The 23958-nt window shown below is 31.2% G+C and overlaps 1 protein-coding gene across 4 annotated transcripts; it reads left to right on the forward strand.

Annotated features, from left to right (window-relative positions):
• The first annotated feature begins 882 nt into the window (after positions 1 to 882).
• On the forward strand, positions 883 to 23584 carry LOC134692951 (phospholipid scramblase 2-like). 4 transcript variants are annotated; one of them, XM_063553602.1, is made up of 12 exons: positions 883 to 1106; positions 2962 to 2998; positions 3475 to 3510; positions 5510 to 5680; positions 7561 to 7683; positions 11235 to 11312; positions 12111 to 12187; positions 15183 to 15313; positions 16865 to 16985; positions 17638 to 17740; positions 21441 to 21499; positions 22048 to 23584. In XM_063553602.1, the coding sequence occupies exons 2-12, from the start codon at positions 2974 to 2976 to the stop codon at positions 22090 to 22092; spliced, it is 969 nt and encodes a 322-aa protein (XP_063409672.1). In that variant the 5' UTR covers positions 883 to 1106; positions 2962 to 2973; the 3' UTR covers positions 22093 to 23584. The 4 variants fall into 4 exon arrangements, with proteins under 4 accessions (XP_063409672.1, XP_063409673.1, XP_063409669.1 ...); XM_063553599.1 differs by lacking the exon at positions 883 to 1106 and adding an exon at positions 1167 to 1378; XM_063553603.1 differs by lacking the exon at positions 3475 to 3510.
• The last annotated feature ends 374 nt before the right edge of the window (positions 23585 to 23958 follow it).

Here is a 23958-nt window from a genome sequence, read left to right on the forward strand (position 1 = left end):
ACTGACCGTTAGCCTTAGACTATTAAAACAGCACATTTTGCACTCATTTTATGTTTTTATCTACTTTTTTTTGTGTTCAGAGTTCACAAATAAGTTAAACAACTGAAATAAATACCACAAACACAAATAGATATCAGAAAAAAACTGTCAGAGAGAAATTAAGCATGCTGTTTTTGAAAAAATTGTGAAAAAAGTGAAAAAGCTACATTTTAGGCATTAAACCTGAAAAGTGACTTTTTCACAAAATTTCTATCAAATGAAAGTGAAAATCATTTCTTCTCATATAGTTTGACAAATCAATACCAATAGATCATTCAGAAAAGATGCCAAAGTAAAAATTCAAAATTTGCTGAAATGCACCTCTTAGGCCACAGACCACAATTAATTCCTCTATCAGTTCTTTATAACCTTTTGCATCATTAAAAAAATTGCACCATGCACTTTTGTCAAATTTTTTGTGCGTGTAATGTATTGTCCTAGTCCAAATATATATCCAAAATTCAGAAAGATTGAAGCAATCACTTTTACAAATTTAGCCAATACACATCCATACCCCTATTGACAAGTCAAGAGATGTTCCGAAAACTGTAAATATCACCTTTTTGCACTTGACCTAATCACTCATTCCATATCAAAATCAGTTAAAATACAACCTCCAAAAATTTATTTGACCTCTCTTCTTTCATTTCCACCCAAAAAGATTTAAGGAATGAGTGAGGAAAGGAAAGAAAAAAAATTAAGGAAAAATACACTCTAATTAAAAGGAACTATATTCGTGGACAACGAAAAGCGGGGTCATTAATTGTGGTCTTGGGCCTTTTATCAGGTAATTTATGTGTCAATTTCTATTTCCACCAAGCTCATGACATTTACATGATGTTTCAATTGCATTGTCAAGGCGTTTTTATATAAAATTTTGCTACTTGCGAATAACGCCCACCTGTTTAAAAAACGTAATCCTTTCACAATGCTCGTGAAAGTGACGCATCGGGTATTTCAAAATAAACAGATAAAAGCATTTAAAGAACACGTGTATAAGTTTAGCCTGTCTTACAAGCACACGTACTATTTTACACTTTGGGAGCAAGTTTTTCGTTTAAGTACACGTATGTATAACGATAATTTACATATAAGTTGCAATTGATAAACAAAATTAAATGTAAACAAAAACAAGATAAATTCTTAGTTTGTGTTTAGAAGATACATTTTCATATTGGAATTAACAAAGATCTGACTTTTCACAAATATCAAGCAATTATCAAGAATGAATAACTTTTCAATAAACCACATGGCTTGTGATAGATGTGGGGATGAGCATATAGACGACCAAAGAGGCTTTGACAGAAATTTACGTCAAAGGGTTTTGCAAAACAGCATGGTAAAACACATGTACATGTATATAATTTCATTTAGGAGATGGCTATAATGCTTAGCACATTGGTTTTCCTGTCTCAAATTGAGCTAATCTACAAGGCATTTAGCCGATAGAAGTCCAAACACTTATGACATCTTGCAAGCTATTTATTTTTTTCGGGGAATGCCTTCTTACAACTGGTACAAAAAAAGTCAAAATAGCCATTCAACATGTCATGATTATTTGGACAAAGCTTCAGAGCAACTAATATATATCCCTTTCAGGGCTTCCAAAACGGTCATATATTCCGGTCATTTGTATAATGTCCGGTAAAAGACCGGCTGGGAAAAGCATGAAACGGTCATATACTTTTTAGTTTTCAAGGCTTTTTCGGTCATTTTAATATAATTCACGATCTTTTTGCCTCAACATTTTGCCTTTAACAGCCATACATTTCCGGTCATAAAAGTGACATGTTGATTAATTACTATCAAAACAACCCTTACTTCAGAACTTTCTAATTTTAATCAAGGCTTATTAGTTGTTGGACAGCTGAAAACTACCTGTTCAGGCGACAGGTAAACTAATTTCAGTACCGGACATCGTCCATTCACAATTACTTTCATACATTTCAGCGGTTTGTATCTAATTGATTTAGTCCAAAAGATCAAATTTATAATAAATACATTTATAAACTTGATTTCTTGAAACATTTAAAAAGGTTTTACATGAAAAAATCGTCAGAACTATGTTATATGAACAAGAACACGTGTGCGCATGTGCAGAGGTGGGAAAATCAATTATGCATCCTACATTTCTTCAAAATTCTAAAACTATCATTGATACCTGTACCTATTAACGTTCATTTCAAGTATTTTGTTGAAGAAATAACGTGGAAAGAGCTTCTTCGCTCAGTCGTGCTATGTAAACGTACACGGATTTTACGTATCCGTTTATGGTCCATGTTTTACCATTGTCAAGTCAACATCCGGTTTTGAAAAATGTGACTTTAAAAACGAAAATAAAGTTCTTGACAACGTCATTTTGCACAATTAAAGAGTCTAATGCAGATATGAGTACACTGATGTGCACACTTTGAATGATGAAATGCCAATTTTAACAGTTTATGTCAGAACATCAAATTCATATCAAAGTAAAGTTTAATATCGTTTTTAATCTAATGTCAATCATTGGGATGGCCATCTGATTACCATAATTGCCTTTTGTGACTTAAAAAAATGTAGTCTTGGGGATTAAAATTCGGATCAGATATAAAATGTCCGGCTGGCTCAGAAAAATTTTGGAAGCCCTGATCCCTTTCCACTTTTTGGGTGCGAGTGCTGCCTTGTAATTTCATTTTTGCAATATAAACAGTCAAACTAAGTTATTTAGCTAAATAAAGGCTATTATAAAGTTCAATACAGTTGTCTCTATTCTCTATTGTAAAAAAAACCACTTAATTCCATCTTTGTGAAAATCTTTTAAATCAGAAATTATCAATGATTACAATGCAGGTGAAATATTTCATCTTTTAATTTGCAACTTTATTTATTAGGAACAGTTTTACATCAAAGTTTCTTACTAATTTGGTTTTCTTTTTGTTTTAGGAAAATATCAACATGTCAGATCAGAAGCCCACTACAGGTAAAACATATATATTATCTCAATTTTAAGAACATTTTTAATTCATTTGACTTTGTTTATAATTATGCATATTTATATATTTACTCAAAAGGGTCAGAGTTGATGTCCATTAAAAAAATTGTTTTTAAACAATGAAAAGAGTTCAGTCTACAAATGTAGATGTAAATGAAGCAGCAACCCCTGCTTTCAATGATAAATTTCAAATGTGTCACAAAGCCCCAAACAAAGAAATATATACAGGTACAATGTAACAAGTAAGCCAATCAAATAAAGAATACTTGGAACAATTTCTCCTGAGTAAGATGTAAACAGTGATTCACATGGTAATTATCAATTTTGATAAAACTAGAAAATTACATGACTACAGAAACAGTCAACATTTTTTGTCAAATATTGTAATTTATATCTTCTTTTAAAAATAAACAATAAACTGGTGACAAATATTTATGTTTTTTTTTAATTTGTACTATTTATAGCTGACCCAAATCAAGTCAATATGCAGATGCCATATGGTAAGATGGGTGTCTTTGTAGTTCTGTTATATTTTAACCTATTAACCATATAATTAATCATATGTTAATCAGCCTTCTGGTTTAATCCCTTTATTATTTTCTGTTCTTACTAATTAGTATTATATATCTGTTACTATGTTGGTTGTTTGCATTGACTGTGCTTTATTTGGTAGTATTTAAAATTTAGTACTCACAGATTTTCTTTCATAGTTTTATCAGTTTGGTTTTTACTAACAATTTTATGCTTTATGTGAGTTTAGTAATTATTGCATGCATTTATTATTGTGATTCACAGACCTACAGTTACATGTAGGTAGTGAGGGTTAATTTATGTGCTTTTTACCTTTGTCAATTGTCATTGGTCACATCTTATTGACAGCTGAGCTATTTTCAATTTTATTAACAATCATCTTGTTGATTTACTTACATGTACATATTATATACAATGTATCTATTTCTGTAATTTAATAAAAGACAAAACATTTCTTTACCATTGAAAAAAGCACTGGCCAGCAGGAATCTAGAAACAATAAACAAAGTTTCAGTCATTCAAACTTTCATGTCGTACATGTACATGTTGCAGGCGCGGATCCAGAGGGGGGGGGTTCCGGGGGTTGGACCTCCCCTTTTTTTGGACGATCAATGCATTTGAATGGGGACATATAGTTGGAACCCCCCCTTTGTCCTGGGTTAGGAACCCCCCTTTTTAAAATGGCTGAATCCGCCCCTGTGTTGTAAATTGGCATCTGAAACCTGCCAAAGTCCTCTTCACATGTTATTTATTTAATATTACATTATATAGTTGAAGCTTCAAAGACCCTGCATCAAATTTTTTGAATTTTTATTTGAGACCCTTTTATTTTCGAACTATACATGTATATAATACTGAGATACTGATTAAATATTTGTTACTAGAAAACATAGGGATGTAATATTTCACTTGATACAAAACCTGAAAAGCATAAGACTACTACATGCATGTACTAAGGGTCTTCGTGATTCAACTTCCATTACGTCTTTTGATCAACCCAAACATACCTGTTAAACAAACACAACTGTAGTGTCATAGCTTCACTGATGACACATTTCACAGAATTAATTAAAAAAAAACAACTTTTAACCTAAGTGCCTCAATTAACAGATTAATGATTAACTAATAGATCACATTCATGGTTAACAGGGTTAAAGAAAATTAGATAAATATTTGATAAAAGACCAGTCCAAATGAAAATAAAAAGGCAAGGTCTTATTATTGTGATTGTCTGTCCGTCACATTTATAACAATAACATCTGAATTTAAAGCATTTCATGGTATTAGAGCTGGAATATACATAACATGTAACATGTACACCATGTATGGTGGGGATATCAATGTTTTAATCACTAACATGACAAATCACTTCTTTGCATGGCCTGCATTTCACAACAAGCTTAATAAAATCAACAGATAAAATACTAATCATATGTCAAACAGTAATAAGTAAATGAGTGAAATGCACTTATGCAGGCTAGTACTTTAAACAAGTTAACATTTTATCTTATTACATTTCGTACATTGCCTTATCATGATTTTATTGATAATCAATATTTTGATTATGAATTGGTTGATTCTATAAAATATGTTATCTGGTGAAGTACATGTATAGTAAATAACTCAACAGTTATTCAATAGTACTGTAAATGCTGATGTGTCTAGCATGTCTGATAAGGGTAATCTGTTCATGTAAATCATGTAGAAATAAGGGCTACATGTACTAGTAATATACATGTAGATGCTTCAACATTTTAATATCATTTATATCAGAAATGTCTTTACAATTACCTACGCAGAACACAGAAACCACAGCAAAGGGATATTTTATTTAATTAACAGATATTAACGAGAAAAAGTAATAATTGATAATGATATATGCATTGTACAATTATTTATTTTTTACGAAACAATTCATAAATTATTAATATGACTTAGATCAGACTTGTACATATGCTTAATTTACAGGACAGCCACAGGGTTATGGAATGCAGCCAGGTTATGGAGCACCTCCACAGCAAGGATACGGAGGACCTCCACAGCAAGGATATGGAGCACCACCACAGGGATACAGAGCACCTCAACAAGGATATGGAGCTCCTCCTCAAGGATATGCCCCAGGCTTTGGGCCACCTCCAGGTAGTATTAAACAAGACTATACATTGTATGTGTCAAAATGTTAAAGGAGACCATCATTTTCAAAATTGTGTGATATAGTTTTAATATTCATGTAGTTGAAAGTTTGGAAATATAGATTGCCAATTCATTCTGTCTATGCTAAAACATTGTATTGATCATATTTTTCATAATTTTATTAAAGATAGTTTAAAATCCCATACTTATAAAATTCTTGTTATTTTTAGCTCACCTGGCCCAAAGGGCCAAGTGAGCTTTTCGCATCACTTGGCGTCCGTCGTCGTCGTCCTGCGTCCGGCGTTAACTTTTACAAAAATCTTCTCCTCTGAAACTACTGGGCCAAATTTAACCAAACTTGGCCACAATCATCATTGGGGTATCTAGTTTAAAAATTGTGTCCGGTGACCTGGCCAACCAACCAAGATGGCCGCCATGGCTAAAAATAGAACATAGGGGTAAAATACAGTTTTTGGCTAATAACTCAAAAACCAAAGCAATTAGAGCAAATCTGACATTCGGTAAAATTGTTTATCAGGTCAAGTTCTATCTGCCCTGAAATTTTCAGATGAATCTGACATTCCCTTGTTAGGTTGCTGCCCCTGAATTGGTAATTTTAAGGATTTTTTGCTGTTTTTGGTTATTATCTTGAATATTATTTAAGATAGAGATAAACTGTAAACAGCAATGATGTTCAGCAAAGTAAGATCTACAAATAAGTCAACATGACCAAAATGGTCAGTTGACCACTTTAGGAGTTATTGCCCTTTAAAGTCAATTTTTAACCATTTTTCGTAAATCTTAGTATTTTTTTACAAAAATCTTCTCCTCTGAAACTACTGAGCCAAATTAATTGAAACTTGGCCACAATCATCATTGGGGTATCTAGTTTATAAATTGTGTCCAATGACCTGGCAATCAAACCAAGATGGCCACCATGGCTAAAAATAGAACATGGGGTAAAATGCAGTTTTTGGCTTATAACTCAAAAACCAAAGCATTAAGAGCAAATCTGATTGGGAGTAAAATTGTTAATTAGGTCAAGATCTATCTACCCTGCAATTTTCAGATAAATTGGATCATCAGTTGTTAGGTTGCTGCCCCTGAATTGGTAATTTTGAGGAAATTTTGCTGTTTTTCTGTTATTATCTTGAATATTATTATAGATAGAGATAAACTGTAAACAGCAACAAAGTAAGAACTTAAAATAAGTCAACATGACCAAAATAGTCAATTGACCCCCTAAGGAGTTATTGACCTTCATAGTCAATTTTTAAAAATTTTCACAAAATTTGTAGGTTTTCACCAACATTTTCCACAGAAACTACTGTTACAGATAGAGATAATTGTAAGCAGCAAAATTGTTTAGTAAAGTAAGATCTACAAACACATCACCATCACTAAAACACAATTTTGTCATGAATCCATCTGTGTACAATGTTTAATATTAACATAGACCAAGGTGAGCGACACAGGCTCTTTAGAGCCTCTAGTTCATTGTTTTCATGGTTTTTTAAAAAGTGCCGAAGTTAAAACATCCTAAATGCCAATCTTTCTAATAATTAGACAATTTTAATAACATGGATTACAAAAACCTCCTCAAAATTTTATTGATTCAAGTTCAAAATGTAAAATGGTGAATGAATAATTTTTTTAATGCGATAAGATCAGTAAGAAGAAATCAAGAGATCAATCAATGGAGATTCACAAATGTGGAATTCATGTATTTTAAACATGAATTCAATATAACAATGTATAAGAAAAGTATGGGGTATTTTAGTTTTAACATGGTAGCTAATCAAACAGGTACTACATGTATGCAAAATAAGAATTTTTGACTGCAACTATGAAATGCTTTTATAAATAAATGGTTAAATGTATTATAGGTATGGCTCCTCAACAGCAGTGGGCAGCCAGACCTGATGCCATTCCAGGCTGTCCTCCAGGTTTAGAATATCTGACCACATTAGATCAGATGCTGGTCAAACAACAGGTTGAACTTATGGAATGTAAGTTAACTACTGTAAATTGTTTGTGTGATGATTATTAGTGATCAATCTTGTTAAAATTGTAGCATTAAAATAAAGAGATGTGGTATGATTGCCAATGATACAACTCTCTTTGTGAGACCAATCCTGGCATTTTTCAATGTTAGAAAATGCAGTAATTGATGGGTGTTGTTGTCTTTAATGTCGTTTATTTGCTTTTATAGTGAAAGACAACTGTGAATACCGTGTGGTATCCACCCGCTATTACCCAACCTCACGATAACCACATCAGGTGTTGGTTCACCATTTCCAAGTTGAAGTTTACTTTTTTACTGTGAACCCCTGCATCCGAGAGGATCCACCTTTGCCAAACTAGCCTTGTACCTAACAACCACACAGCATGAACGAAATACCGGACCATTTAAAAAGTTCTCGATCCGTTCCCGAAAATTACCAGATATGAGGAAAAAAGAAGGAGAGATTTGGAAACAGAAGCAACCACAGAAACATACATAGAAGAAGCAGTCCATCACTGAAGATATACATACCATACATAAGTACACAAAGTCAACGTAATTCGGAATACCAGGCATTTTACTTAGAGAAACTAGAGGCTCTAAAGAGCCTGTGTCGCTCACCTTGGTCTATGTGCATATTAAACAAAGGACACAAATGGATTCATGACAAAATTGTATTTTGGTGATGGTGATGTGTTTGAAGTTCTTACTTTACTGAACGATTTTGCTTCTTACAATTATATCTATCATGAACTTTGCCCATTAGTAACAGAGAACTATATTTGGTAAAAATTTACATAAATTTACCAAATTAATGAAAATTGTTAAAAATTGACTATAAAGGGCAATAACTCCTTAAGGGGTCAATTGACCATTTAGGTCATGTTGACTTATTTGTAGATCTTACTTTGCTGAACATTATTGCTGTTTACAGTTTATCGCTATCTATAATAGTATTCAAGATAACCAAAAACGGCAAAATTTCTTTAAAAATTACCAATTGGAGGGCAGCAACCCAACAACCAGTTGTCCAATTCATCTGAAAAATTCAGGGCAGATAGATATTGACTTGATTAACAATTTAACTTCTTGTCAGATTTGCTCTAGATGCTTTGGTTTCATAGTTATAAGCAAAACACTGCATTTTACCCCTATGTTCTATTTTTAGCCGTGGCGGCCATCTTGGTTGAATGGCCAGGTCATCGGACACATTTTTCAAACTAGATACCCCAAAGATGATTGTGGCCTAGTAGTTTCAGTGGAGATTTTGTAAAAGATAACTTAGATTTATGAAAAATGGTTAAAGATTGACTATAAAGGGCAATAACTCCTAAAGGGGTCAACTTACCATTTTGGTCATGTTGACTTATTTGTAGATCTTACTTTGCTGAACATTATTGCTGTTTACAATTCATCTCTATCTATAATAATATTCAAGATAATAACCAAAAACAGCAAAATTTCCTCAAAATTACCAATTCAGGGGCAGCAACCCAACAACCGATTGACCGATTCATCTGAAAATTTCAGGGCAGATAGATCTTGACCTGATAAACATTTTTATCCCATGTCAGATTTCCTCAAAATGCTTTGGTTTTTGAGTTATAAGCCAAAAACTGCATTTTACCCCTTTGTTCTATTTTTAGCCGTGGCGGCCATCTTGGTTGGTTGACCAGGTCACGCCACACATTTTTTAAACTAGATACCCAAAAGATGATTGTGGCCAAGTTTGGATTAATTTGGCCTAGTAGTTTCAGAGGAGAAGATTTTTGTAAAAGATTACTTTAATTAACGAAAAATGGTTAAAAATTGACTATAAAGGGCAATAACTCCTAAACGGGTCAACTGACCATTTTGGTCATGTTGACTTATTTGTAGATCTTACTTTGCTGAACATTATTGCTGTTTACAGTTTATCTCTAACTATAATAATATTCAAGATAATAACCAAAAACAGCAAAATTTCTTCAAAATTACCAATTCAGGGGCAGCAACCCAACAACCGATTGACCGATTCATCTGAAAATTTCAGGGCAGATAGATCTTGACCTGATAAACATTTTTACCCCATGTCAGATTTGCTCTAAATGCTTTGGTTTTTGAGTTATAAGCCAAAAACTGCATTTTACCCCTATGTTCTATTTTTAGCCGTGGCGGCCATCTTGGTTGGTTGACCGGGTCACGCCACACATTTTTTAAACTAGATACCCCAATGATGATTGTGGCCAAGTTTGGTTTGATTTGGCCCAGTAGTTTCAGAGGAGAAGATTTTTGTAAAAGTTAACGACGACGGACGACGACGGACGACGACGGACGACGGACGACGACGGACGACGACGGACGCCGGACGCCAAGTGATGAGAAAAGCTCACTTGGCCCTTCGGGCCAGGTGAGCTAAAAAAGGAAGGAACTGGAACCAAGATGAACCACATAAACCACAAACCATATTTATAAAGAAAAGCTTCATCCACGGACATTTTATTAGCAAAGTTAATTTTTATGAAGACATTCACCAAGATTTACAATTCCCAAAATTAAGGCGATCATACACTTCACCTTTTTCTAACTCAATGGAAGCAGTACCTCCCTCGGAGCGAAGCCAGTTGAATTGGTAAGGGATGGCCAATGGGGTGTTGTCCAATTTGGAAATTAACTGACATTTTATGAGCTACTTCCATCATTTCTACAACATTTCCACTAGAAACTTCTATGAGGACCGCTACACAGACGTGCAAGAACAGCAGATAACCACATCGATAATAACTTTATTGACTAACTTTCTCTTTTAACTATACTAGATTCGTATTTTACTTTCACTTTCACTTTCTATTTATATCTATAACGTCGTCGAAACAACCTCTATTGTTTGGCGAACCACACAACCGCCAAATTTGTACTTCACTGTTTGATTTCATGTATAATATTGTCCTGAAGACGCCACGCTTGTTGGCAAAACATGTTGACCACAATAAATTAATCACCATGTGGTAATTGATGGGTGTTGTTGTCTTTAATGTCGTTTAAATGTTAGAAAATGTTATTTACTGTTATAAATTAGTAATAACAATGATCGTTTTAAATGAATATCAATATAACATGAGGACATAATTTAGTTTGACAAAACAGTCTGTATACTGCCATCTCACAAGAAGTGGCACAGGTTAATTAATTTATTCTGAACTAAATTAATAAAAAAACAGCAAATATATATATAAAAACCAAAGATGTGGTATGATTGCCAATAAAACAATTCTCCACAAAAGACAGAATGACACAGAAATTAACAGCTATAGACCTAGGTCACTGTACGGTCAAATTCCATTTTGACTGTAAATAGGAACTACCTCCAAATGTTCAAATGCACTTGTAATATGTTTAAAACATTTTCTGATAAAACATGTTATTTAAGACATCACAACAATACAATCTTATAACCAATCCACTCGACAAGTCCAATATACAATATGTAATTATATATAATGACTGGTATACATACTATACATTACATGTACATGATTACAAGCAATATAAGTATAATATTATCCTATATTACAGTAATCACAGGCTGGGAAACCTCCAACAAATACAAAGTGTTGAATAGTATGGGACAACAGATTTACTTTGCAGCAGAAGGTTGGTACTACGAAGGTCATAGAATGAACCAAATTCAAAAACATATGTATGAAAAATAGAGGGATTAAACAAAAGTGTCTGTCTGGCTGTCCGTGTGTATTTAATTTTTTGCTAAAAAAATATACCTCTATTTACTATTTCAGGATATCAATTCCAGGATATATGGTGTTTAATCCTACTACAAGGCTTGTTCGCAGAATTTATCAAAACCACTGTTATATAAATGAAAATTCTTGAATTGATTGTAAATCAAGATTGTCTTCCAATTACTTTGATCAATCAATGAAATAAAACCAAGTAGATAAAGAGCCGTGGTGTAGTGATTAGTGAATCGGACTACTAACACAAAGGTTCCTTGTTCGATTCCCGTTCGGAATGAAAATTTTAGGAACTCAATTTTTGGGCTCTCCTTTGACACCATTTTCGAGTATGATCTCAAGGAAACGATGATAGTCTGTCGAAAGGGGACAATAAATGGCTGACACGTGTTAAGAGAGAGCCATATCTCTTGCACTTTAAAGACACCCTTGTAGATTTCAAAAAGAGTAGGCTAATGCCGCTACAAGGCAGCACTCGCACCGGCAAAGTGGAAAGGGATTAGTATAAGTTGCAAAACTTGTTTCCCAATCCACTATAAATAAATATGTTTAAACTAAGTAGATAAAGGGGAGATAATTTGGTTTTAATTTGTATTACAGCCTCTAGTATATGTATCAGATATTGTCAGTCCACAGAGAGGTTTTTACAATACACTTCACAGATAAAGGGGAGATAATTTTGTTATATTTTTCATTACAGAGTCTGATATGTGTATGAGACAGTGTTGTGGGCCACAGAGAGGTTTTACAATACACATTACAGATAATTTAGGACAGGTATTATGATTTTAAATTATATTACAAACTCATAAAGCAATTTTTTTAATGTTTATGTAGTAATTTCATTCAAAAAAATATCACAAATAAAAGCACCAAGCTGTTGAAAAATCTATTATACTGTAAATTCAGAAATTATTGCGCAGTTTTAATTATTGTGAAATATTTTACATAAATTAAACAGGATTTTTCTCAATATCGCAGAAATAAAAATCGCATTTTAGTAGTAAATGACAAATTCCAATAATAAATGCATGCAATAATTTCTGAATTTACAGTTTAATGAAACATACCAGAAATAAATTATCTTTATTGATATATTAAGATTTAAAGAGAAAAAATAATATTTTTAATATATTTTTGCTTGCATTTGTTAAAAATATATATACATGCTTTAAGGTAAGAATGATGCTGTGTACCCCTTTGCTCTAAGGTTGCCCTGCTTAATATAACTGTATGGAATCAACTTGACTTTCTGATGCTATTCTGTCGATTTATTTATTTTCTTTGGTACCAATACACCTATCCACTCTACTGTCAATCATCAGTTAATTGACCAATCACATGTGGTCAATTTACCACATGTGTAAACATTTGATAGCAGCACCTGTAGTCGGACATAACCTCGGTCAAGCTTTCTTATCTGAACAGTTAATTTCATAGAATTTTTTTGAAATTTTCGCAATTAAATCATTAATAATATTGTTTTAGAGAAGTAATTAATGTAGGAGAGTAGAGGAAGGTCAAGTTGTCAATTTCCAACAAAATAAAAGGTTATTTCAATAAATGAAACTAATTAATAAATCAATTAAAAGGGAATAGGATGACAGTGCTTATTGATTTTAAAATATTGTTTACATGCTAAAAGTATTTTTTAAAAATGATGAAAATGTATATTTTGAAACGCAAGATTTTTGATTGGTTTACAATTTAAATTAATATTCAAATTGATATTTTTTCATTCATTGAAGACTTTATTATACTATAAAACATCCAAGTTAGAATGTATTCTTTCTTGAAATTACATTATATTTATCATAATGTAACGATTCAGCAATTAAAGAATTGAATATAGAAATGAAAGTATTTATGTTTGTACTGTCATTCTTAGAATTTTGTTAAAAGGTAGGAGAAACTTGAATAATAACAATAAAAAGATATATTTCAATAGTAAAATAAAGTGTAATTTTGATACGACTTGGTCTTCGGTAGGAATATTTACTGATTAGACGGGATTATTATTATATATTTTATAAAAAGAAAAAAAAAGTAGTGAGAAATATTTTGGATATATTTTATTTTCTTAATTTGAAATTAAAAAGCTACAATGTGCAATTATTTATATCTTAAAAGGATTAGAGTCTATATGAATTTAAAGCCAAGACGAACTTCAATGACCAAATATACATGTAAGCAAAAAATAAATTAATTTTCTTTTGTTATTTATTTTTTATTTAGTGATAGGAGTTTTAATTATTAGTATTAGTTATCTATGAACATAAAAAATAAAATTGGCTAAATATTATTCATTAAACAACTATTAGGTCGAGAATAATGATGCTTGTTTTACAAGTTGACCCACTGCTGTGTTTGTCTACATAATAAACACACTTACCAACATTCATTAGCCATGCTTAATTAATCTTGTAATTTATCATTATAATTTATCTTATCAATCATATCATATTCTATATCGTGTTATAAAACTACATTTTTTGTGAATGAAAGTAATCTAGTACAGTTTCAAATTTCAATATTTTATTAGTTTCCTTAATTTAGTTTAAATGGTCAGAATTTCATAAATCTATCTCTCAACTTTTGAGGAGTAACTATTGTATCACATTTTAACACAAAAACATATATATATTGCTCTTTTTTATATTTTTTATAACATTTTCTTTACTTTGTTATTATCCAATGTTCATAATAACCGCAATTTTGTTGATTAGCTTGACCTAAGATGCTGGGTTGCCATGTGTTGCTAAGGGGGGCAGGCTTATCAGTAGATAGTGTAAAGGTGTATTTTTGTGGATTAAGGAAAACTTTCATATTTAATTTCGTGGTTTTATCAAAATCTCATTACAAGCTATCTTGCCTATAGAAATTATGTTATTTGTTGATCATTTAATTTTGTGGTTCATTTATATCCATGAAAATTGGTATCCAATAAATAATAATGAATCTGCAGTATCCATTTTGGATTTTCATAAATGTGAACAAGTGTCTCATCATCAGTCAAAATGAATTAATTTTTGCAGTTTTTCCTTCATTTCTAACAACAAGCTGTTTATTTTTCACCATTGCCAAAAAGAACATTTCAAATGCTTTCTGTCTTGTATTGATTGAACAGTTTTTAGTGTGCTTCATGGTCTAATGATATACAAAATTGTTGAAATAAAAATTAAGATCGATACTAAAAAACTTTTTAATATGCTACATCTTTTAAAACTTGATGTGGACTCAAACAATCAAAGAACCAAGTTAATTCCATACTTTGTTACCTGTGCAGTGCTTACCTGATAGCTTATTTAAATCAACAATTAATGCGTATTTGAGTGACAAATGAATGTTTCATTCATCATGGCGGGTTATTTAACAGTGGGCACCACGATTTTTAGGTTATTTCAAATAGGCAGAATTTTTTTGTATTATTATTCCTTATAATTTAATTTCAAATTCCATTTTTAAGGAATAAATTCTGAAAAAAACCATAGATGATGTCATGGTCATATATGAAAAAAAATATTTCTATGAGCTGATAAACGAAATCTCTCAGCCAATCAGACATTGTGTTATATTCTAAATTAGATTATTAAATTATAATATGAAATCAATTTAATCCATGAGATATTAAAATAAATTACATTTAGCTTATCATGCTCATTATAATTGTAGATTAAAATCTGGCAGAAAATTTAATTTAAAAACAAAAATATATTCAATCGTCTGCACTGCTTTAATTTGCATGAATGCTTATTATAGAAAGTATTTTTAGGAATTGATCCAGGTAAAAAGAGAATTTAAATGTTGCGCAGGATGTTGTTGGTGTGCTAGCGCTGATTCTATTGCACACGAAATATCGATAGAGGCGCCACCTGGACAAGTTGTCGGTTATGTCAGACAAGAGTAAGTTAAGATCATAAATGTGTTTTTGGTTAAAATGATTCAGATATATATACTGAAGCACCGCACATCAGGTAGTTCACTTCTGAGGAATAGATGTCAGATTTATTTTGATTTCATAAAAAAAGGTTTGCTGCTTGAACAACTCATATATGGCTTTTTGCCCAAGGTTTCTATATGAATTTTTGAGTTTTGTAAAAGCAAAGTAATTGAATAGTTGGAAACTTTCAACTTCATAGTACTCAAGTTCGGGTATAAAAATGATAGCAGTCAGAGTAATATAAAAGCTGCAGCAATCTGCTTTGGGGTCAGTTATCCTTTTGTTTGTATATATCACTTACCCTATTTAACAAGTATTACTGTCCAACCAATTATTAACCCACCTGCTTATATATACAATTACTGAATATATGGTACATACATGTACATAGTAGTTTATTGTGTCTACTCATTGTTTGTTTGATTATTCACTCTTTGACTGTTTGTTACTTCTCCACACCTTAAGTATTTATAACACGATCCAACTAGACTACAAAAAATGTTCTACCGTAATTTTAATATGGTTTTGCAAATTTTTTATATCCTAATGTTTCTAATGGTCATAATTGTGAAACATGGACTCTTTCTAAATCTATAAAAAGAGAGAACTGGCAGAGTTTTTTTTCAACATTGCTCAAAATGTTGACAACTGTTCACAGAGACTTTTAACTATAGGTCACTGTTCTGCCTTTAACAATGAGCAGGTCCATACTGCCTAGTCAGTTTTTAGGCCCTGAAATGACAAATGTTTTAAAACAATATTAACCTCTGAATACATAGAAGTGTCTGTTCTAAAAGATGCCAAGACTTCATTGTAATAGTAACAGTTACAATTGGAGTTGTCTACCTTTGCCCATATTTATAGCTGAAGGAATGCTTTATATAATGTGTTGTTTAATGTTATTTACCACTTCAGAATGAATGCAATCTTAACCCTTCAGTGCTCACATGCACTCAAATCTAATCTGGTTATTAATGAATTTAAGATATCTTCAAAACTTGGTTTGATTTCAAGAAACTTTATAACCAATAGCAAGAAATTCAATCTGGTTAGTAATAAATTTAATATATCTTCAAAACTTGGTGTGATTTCAAGAACTTTTATAACCAATAGCAAGAACACAAAATCACACTATTTTTTACCCAATTTTACTTATAACAATATATTTTTGATTAACAGGAAAGATATTTGTATTTTTTTTATCATGTTTGTTACTTTAATAACAGACAAGTCCTTCTAGTACTGTGGATTTATTTATTATTGTGGGTATCAAGTTATTAATTTTTCCTGGATTGCTGAAAACTAGCATATTCTTTAATATTTAATTTTGTGTCTTTGCCAATCTGTTTACAAAGACTATTAAAAATATCTTATTAGTTGAACATTTGAATTCAAGTTTCATCTGTACCGAAGAAACCAACAAAAAATTGACATCCAATGATTCCATAGTACAGAATTGACCAAAGCTTGCAATTAAAATAATAGATTTTATTTTAACAATATTCTATTTATAGGCAGAGTTGCTGGGAACCTAACTACACAATCAGAGATGCTAACCATGAACCCATTCTAAGAATGAAAGGACCATGTTGTATCATACAGGGACCATGTTGTCCCCAGGACCAAGAGTTTATAGTAAGTCAGTCTTCACACTTAGCCACAAGTCCTACGGCATAGCTTGACGTGTTGTTTTCAGGCTTGTAAAATTATCTTCAAGCCAATAGAATCCAACTTAATTTTAAAAAAAAACATAGTTTCTTACTCATGTTACTGGTGGATCTTCAAGGCTGGTAATTATGGCCCATCAACCCATTCTGGAAAATGAAAGGACCTGTCTGTATTATACTGGGGCCATGTTATTCTCAGAACCAATAGTTTACAGTAAAATATAAGAATGGCCCTTCAATTTATTATCAGCATTGTAAATATTGTCCATCAGACATCCTTTGAATGGATAGTCCACATTGTATAATTTACAGGGACTATCTTTTCTTTACCCATAGTTTCAGGCCTAGTTTTATAATAGTCTGACATTAAGGGACCATGTTCAAAGGTCATGCTGTTTCTGGAACTATACAGTTCTGCATATAAGGGGTAATAGTGAAAGATTCTAAGAAAATTACTCGCAACAACTCCTTGTTAAAAATAGAAATAAATTGTGCAAAATATTCATCCTCCAATGGACAAAGTTTTGTGGAAGTAGACCGGGAAACTTGAAATTTATTATTTTGCTTTAATGTCAAGAAAATTTGCTCAAATCCAAATTATAAAAGATTGTATTTTATAGATCTCATCAGAAGATGGGGCCCATGAGGTTGGTAAGATCAGTAAACAATGGACTGGACTAATGAGAGAGGCCTTTACAGACGCTGACAACTTTGGAGTATCTTGTAAGTTTTAAAACCTCTATACAAAGTTTGTAGTGCTATGCTATAAATGATACACTTGTACTTGTTCTGTAAATTAGTAGGTTCACAAAAGGGTAACCATTCTGGATTTTGAAACAGCACCATTTATAACAAAAGTGTGGTTTTTATAAGACCGCAAAATTAGAAAAATTTTCGTCGTATATTGCTATCACGTTGGCGTCGTCGTCGTCGGCGGCGTCCGAATACTATTAGTTTTCGCACTCTAACTTTAGTAAAAGTGAATAGAAATCTATGAAATTTTAACACAAGGTTTATGACCACAAAAGGAAGGTTGGTATTGATTTTGGGAGTTTTGGTCCCAACATTTTAGGAATTAGGGGCCAAAAAGGGCCCAAATAAGCATTTTCTTAGTTTTCGCACTATAACTTTTGTTTAAGTTAATAGAAATCTATGAAATTTTGACACAAGGTTTATGACCACAAAAGAAAGGTTGGGATTGATTTTGGGAGTTTTAGTTTAAACAGTTTAGGAATTAGGGGCCAAAAAGGGCCAAAAATAAGCATTCTTCTTGGTTTTCGCACAATAACGTTAGTTTAAGTAAATAGAAATCAATGAAATTTAAACACAATGTTTATGACCACAAAAGGAAGGTTGGTATTGATTTTGGGAGTTAAGATCCCAACAGTTAAGGAATGAGGGGCCAAAAGGGACCCAAATAAGCATTTTTCTTGGTTTTCGCACCATAACGTTGGTATAAGTAAAAAGAAATCTATGAAATTTAAACACAAGGTTTATGACCATAAAAGGAAGGTTGGTATTGATTTTGGGAGTTTTGGTCCCAATAGTTTAGGAATAAGGGGCCCAAAGGGTCCAAAATTAAACTTTGTTTGATTTCATCAAAATTGAATAATTGGGGTACTTTGATATGCCGAATCTAACTGTGTATGTAGATTCTTAACTTTTGGTCCCGATTTCAAATTGGTCTACATTAAGGTCCAAAGGGTCCAAAATTAAACTTAGTTTGATTTTGACAATAAATGAATCAGTTGGGTTCTTTGATATGCTGAATCTAAAAATGTACTTAGACTCTTGATTATTGGCCCAGTTTTCAAGTTGGTCCAAATCGGGGTCCAAAATTAAACTTTGTTTGATTTCATCAAAAATTAAATAAATGGGGTTCTTTGATATGCCAAATCTAACTGTGTATGTAGATTCTTCATTTTTGGTCCTGTTTTCATATTGGTCTACATTAAAGTCCAAAGGGTCCAAAATTAAACTTAGTTTGATTTTAACAAAAAATGAAATTTTGGGGTTCTTTGATATGCTGAATCCAAACATGTACTTAGATTTTTGATTATGGGCCCATTTTTCAAGTTGGTCCAAATCAGGATCTAAAATTATTATATTTTAAGTATTGTGCAATAGCAAGAAATTTTCCATTGTATGGTATTGCACAATAGCAAGAAATCTTCAATTTCACAGTATTGTGCAATAGCAAGACTTTTCAATTGCACAGTATTGTGCAATGGGAAGAAATATCTAATTGCACAATATTGTGAAATAGCAAATTTTTTTTTTTGATTAGAGTTATCTTTCTTTGTCCAGAATAGTAAGCAAGAAATATCTAATTGCACAATATTGTGAAATAGCAAGAATTTTTTTTAATTGGAGTTATCTTTCTTTGTCCAGAATCAACTTAAATCTTTGTTAAATATATAATACTAGAACACAACCGTGATATCGCGGGTCCGTGACGGAATTAAAGTATATAATTATGTGTATGCCTTATTTTAGTATTGGTATTGTCATCCGCCCAAAAGTCATGCCGATTATATAAAATGTACAGTTTTCTCTGCTTTCAAAATCTTTCTGTTTGAACCTGTTGACCTGGAACCTATCAATTATTGGTAATATTAATAATTTAGAAAACAAAAGGGCCTGGAATGGAATATTATTTATTCAATAGTATACAGCAAAATTCTAAATACACCGTTTGGTGGTGCGCCTGTCAGATGCGGAACGTACAGATAAGGTAATAGGTAACAGGTGAATATACTATTGGTATCGGTATCGGACACGACCCGGAACTTCCTTATTATTTGCAATATTAATTACGCGGAAAACAAATGGGCCTGGATTGGTGTAATTTTTAATCTACACCTTTGTACTATATTAATTATATATAAAGTTGAATTCTTTGATTCGTCGTTTTTACGTGATGACGGCTGACAAATTGGACCTCAAAATTTTAGTATTATAGATACAATGTATATTCACTTTTTACTAACAACTGATAAATTAAAATAATCTTTACCATTCAGTGATAACAAGCAGTTTTTTTTACATCTTAATATTTTATGATGTATTTAAATGAGTAGTTAGTGTTGCAAACTCCATTAGAAATTTTAATTGAGATTAGTTTTGGAATAAGGGAAAGGGGGATGTGATTAAAAAAATTGGGTTCAATTTTTCTCATTTGAAATTTCATAAATAAAAAGAAAATTTCTTCAAACTTTTTTTTGAGAGGATTAATATTCAACAGCATAGTGAATTGCTCTAAGAGAAAACAAACATTTTAAGTTCATTAGAACACATTCATTCTGTGTCAGAAACCTATGCTGTGTCAACTATTTAATCACAATCCAAATTTAGAGCTGAATCCAGCTTGAATGTTGTGTCCATACTTGCCCCAACCGTTCAGGGTTCAACCTCTGCGGTCGTATAAAGCTACGCCCTGCGGAGCATCTGGTTTGAAGTTTATGATAATTGAAAAATAAAGTTCAAATTTTGACAATGGTGATCTTTTAATCATCGTTGAAGGTCATACAAAAGCCTACTAATTACTCACATTGGAAATCATACCACATCTTCTTATTTTTATATTGTTCTGTTCAAGTTCTCTTGATAATCTCTGGAAGAGTTGAACATAAACAGTTGAGGATACTTTTGTGCCCTTAAAAGATTTTTTTTGCCAGTCTGATTTTTAATGGCAAACAATATTTTAGAAACATGTATCATGCACATGGAAATTTTTAAAACAATTTCTTTTTTTAATTTTTAGTACATAACATTTCTCCAATGTCCAAAAAGATGTCATAGGAAAATCTCCGATCACAATTTAATCAAATCCTTTTTATAAATAAATATTTCAAAATGGTTTAAACTGGTTTACAAATATGCATCAGGCATAAAGGGAACACCTTTTCAATATAAATAAAGAAGATGTGGTAATATTGGCAATGAAGCAACACTCCACAGATAACCCAATGACACAGAAATGAACTACTATAGGTCACCATTAGGCCTTTAACAATTAAAATGATAAAAACTCATGCGGCATAGTCAGCTTTAAAATGCAAATGTTAAACATTCAAACAAGAAAATAACAGCCAAACTTCTGTTCAAAATGAAAAACGAAGAACAAATATGACACAAACAAACAAACAACAAGCAATAAATTAACCGTAAAAGGAAAGAAAGATTTAAACCAAAGATTTATATACATCAATAAAGTTAGCAATTCAACTGCATGCTTAAAAGTCTATACCCCAAAAACACATTTTAAATAATCAGCAAACATTACTTCCAACTTGAGCTTGTAAAACAGTACATATTTACACATACTGTGGAGAGCAGTTATATAATATTTATTGCTGATTTCATAATAAATTAATAAATTTGAATACGATTATATTGTAATGTATATGTATATATTTTCCAGTTCCTAAAGATCTGGATGTTAAAGTCAAAGCTACACTTCTAGGAGCAGTTTTCTTAATTGTAAGTTGCCTAAGAAATAGAGTGGTCTGTTGACCAAAATTTGAGTACAATTATCCTTGGGATATTTTATTTCGGCATTTTAAATATCTAGTTAGATTCTTGCTTTTGTTATATATAAAGGCAACAGTAGTATACCGCTGTTCAAAACTCATAAATTCATGGACAAAAAACAAAATTGGGGTAACAAACTAAAACCGAGGGAAACGCATTAAATCAAATAATATTGCAACAATTATTTATAATGCGAATGGGTGTTAAGATTATTAAAGAAAGTCATATAAATTTCCTTATTTGTTTTATTCAAGAAAAGTATTATCAACAAATTCTGTACTTTTGGTTTCTAAAGTCAATACAGGAACAGGAAGAAATTGGATATTTTTGTTTAAAATTTCAAGTCACAAATAAAAAAAAGTAATGTCTATTCAATCGGGCTATTCCATTTAATTAAATGCAGAAGGGTATCGTAGGTGCTTGAAAACATACTTTCTCTTTGTACTATCTCATACTTGAAATGGACATTATTATGACATGTTTTTCTTTCTTTTCAGGATTTCATGTTCTTTGAGCAAAAACAGAACAATAATAACAGATAAGAACTTTACGGTAAAGAAGTAACCAGAACCATAAAGAACATTCCCTGTGTTTAAGTTTTGACCAATCATTTTATATTTAAAAAAAGACGCTGTAACAAAATACCATTAAGCTAGTTGCTATGTAGTTAAGTTACTTTGTTTCTAAAATCTCTTGGAAACCTGTTACATAATTTAAATGTGATTTTAGAGTGAGTGTATATGGCATTTATTTTAATTTGATAATGCATTATTTAATCTTAATTGATTTTAACTAATTAGTAACAAGATAGAAAAGTTTCATCATTATTCATTTAAAAATTTATGAAACACTCATTCTGATTTTTGAAATTGATCTTTGAAATTTCACACAACTTTGTTTAAAGCTTTTGATACATTGGAAGTATTTTAAATTCTGGAATTGAGTCATAATACTGAATTACAAAAGAACATTTTTCAAAAATCAATAATGAAATAATCCTGTAATTTCTGGCTCATTACTGTACAAGCAGTCAGATTTAGCCAGAGTAGGCAATTCAAATTGTAGTATGAAATAGCTTAGGAACAAAAAATGTTATGTCCGCAACTACGCACATTTTGCATGTCTGCAATTCCTCAAATTACAAATGTGATTTCATTATTTTATTATTATGAAACTTTTAATGTTTGTAAATGTTATTGTCATTTAAACTTGTTATAATTTAATTCCATTTTACTATTTAAAAAAATTAGATATATACAATAGGCATTAGTTTTTCTAAAAACATGTGATATAGGATTGTATAAGAAAGATATTAGGAAGATGTTATCATGATTATGTTAGAAAGATGTAATCATGATTATGTTAGAAAGATGTAATCATGATTATGTTAGAAAGATGAAATCATTATTATGTTAGAAAGATGTTATCATGATTATGTTAGAGAGATGTAATCATGGTTATGTTAAATGTAATCATGATTATGTTAGAAAGATGTTATCATGATTATGTTAGAAAAATGTAATCATGATTATGTCAGAAAGATGAAATCATGATTATGTTAGAAAGATGTAATCATGATTATGTTAGAAAGATGTAATCATGATTATGTTAGAAAGATGAAATCATTATTATGTTAGAAAGATGTTATCATGATTATGTTAGAGAGATGTAATCATGGTTATGTTAAATGTAATCATGATTATGTTAGAAAGATGTTATCATGATTATGTTAGAAAAATGTAATCATGATTATGTCAGAAAGATGAAATCATGATTATGTTAGAAAGATGTTATCATGATTATATTAGAAAGATGTCATCAAGGTTACAATAGAAAGATGATATGCTTATTTGAATTGGTCATTTCCTTTTTTTAATGGTTGTATTTTCTGACCATAGTGCCTTATGATTGAAGTAAAAAATCATTTATTTTTTAAATTGTAATAAAAAGTTATTCCCAGTGAAGTATTATCTGTATAGTTTTATTGTAGGTGGTGATTTTTCTAGATCTCATTTAAGCATTGGATTCTTGGAATTTTTTTTTTTATAAATGTAGCCATGATTTTGGTGTAGTGGGTAGACATTTATTTAGTGGGAATATAATTTAAGAAACTCAAAGAAGGGTTGTTTATTGATTTCAGTTTGGTTTTAAAAACAATATTTTTCTTGTTCCCCATCTCCTTGCTTTGTGTTCCCACTCAAAGCACATTTCATAATTATTGCATTAAAATTGAGAAAGGAAATGGTGAATGTGTCAAAGCGACAACCACCCAACCATAGAGCAGAAATTAATAATTTATTAGTTTTATAATTACAAGTTTTCACAGAGTTTAAATTAATTTTTTCAAAATTTGTACACCAAAAGTATTTTTAATCATAACAGCATGCATTAAACTTCAATAAAAATGT

Source organism: Mytilus trossulus, chromosome 12 (genome assembly GCF_036588685.1).
Source record: "Mytilus trossulus isolate FHL-02 chromosome 12, PNRI_Mtr1.1.1.hap1, whole genome shotgun sequence".
Classification (NCBI taxonomy): Eukaryota; Metazoa; Mollusca; class Bivalvia; order Mytilida; family Mytilidae; genus Mytilus; species Mytilus trossulus.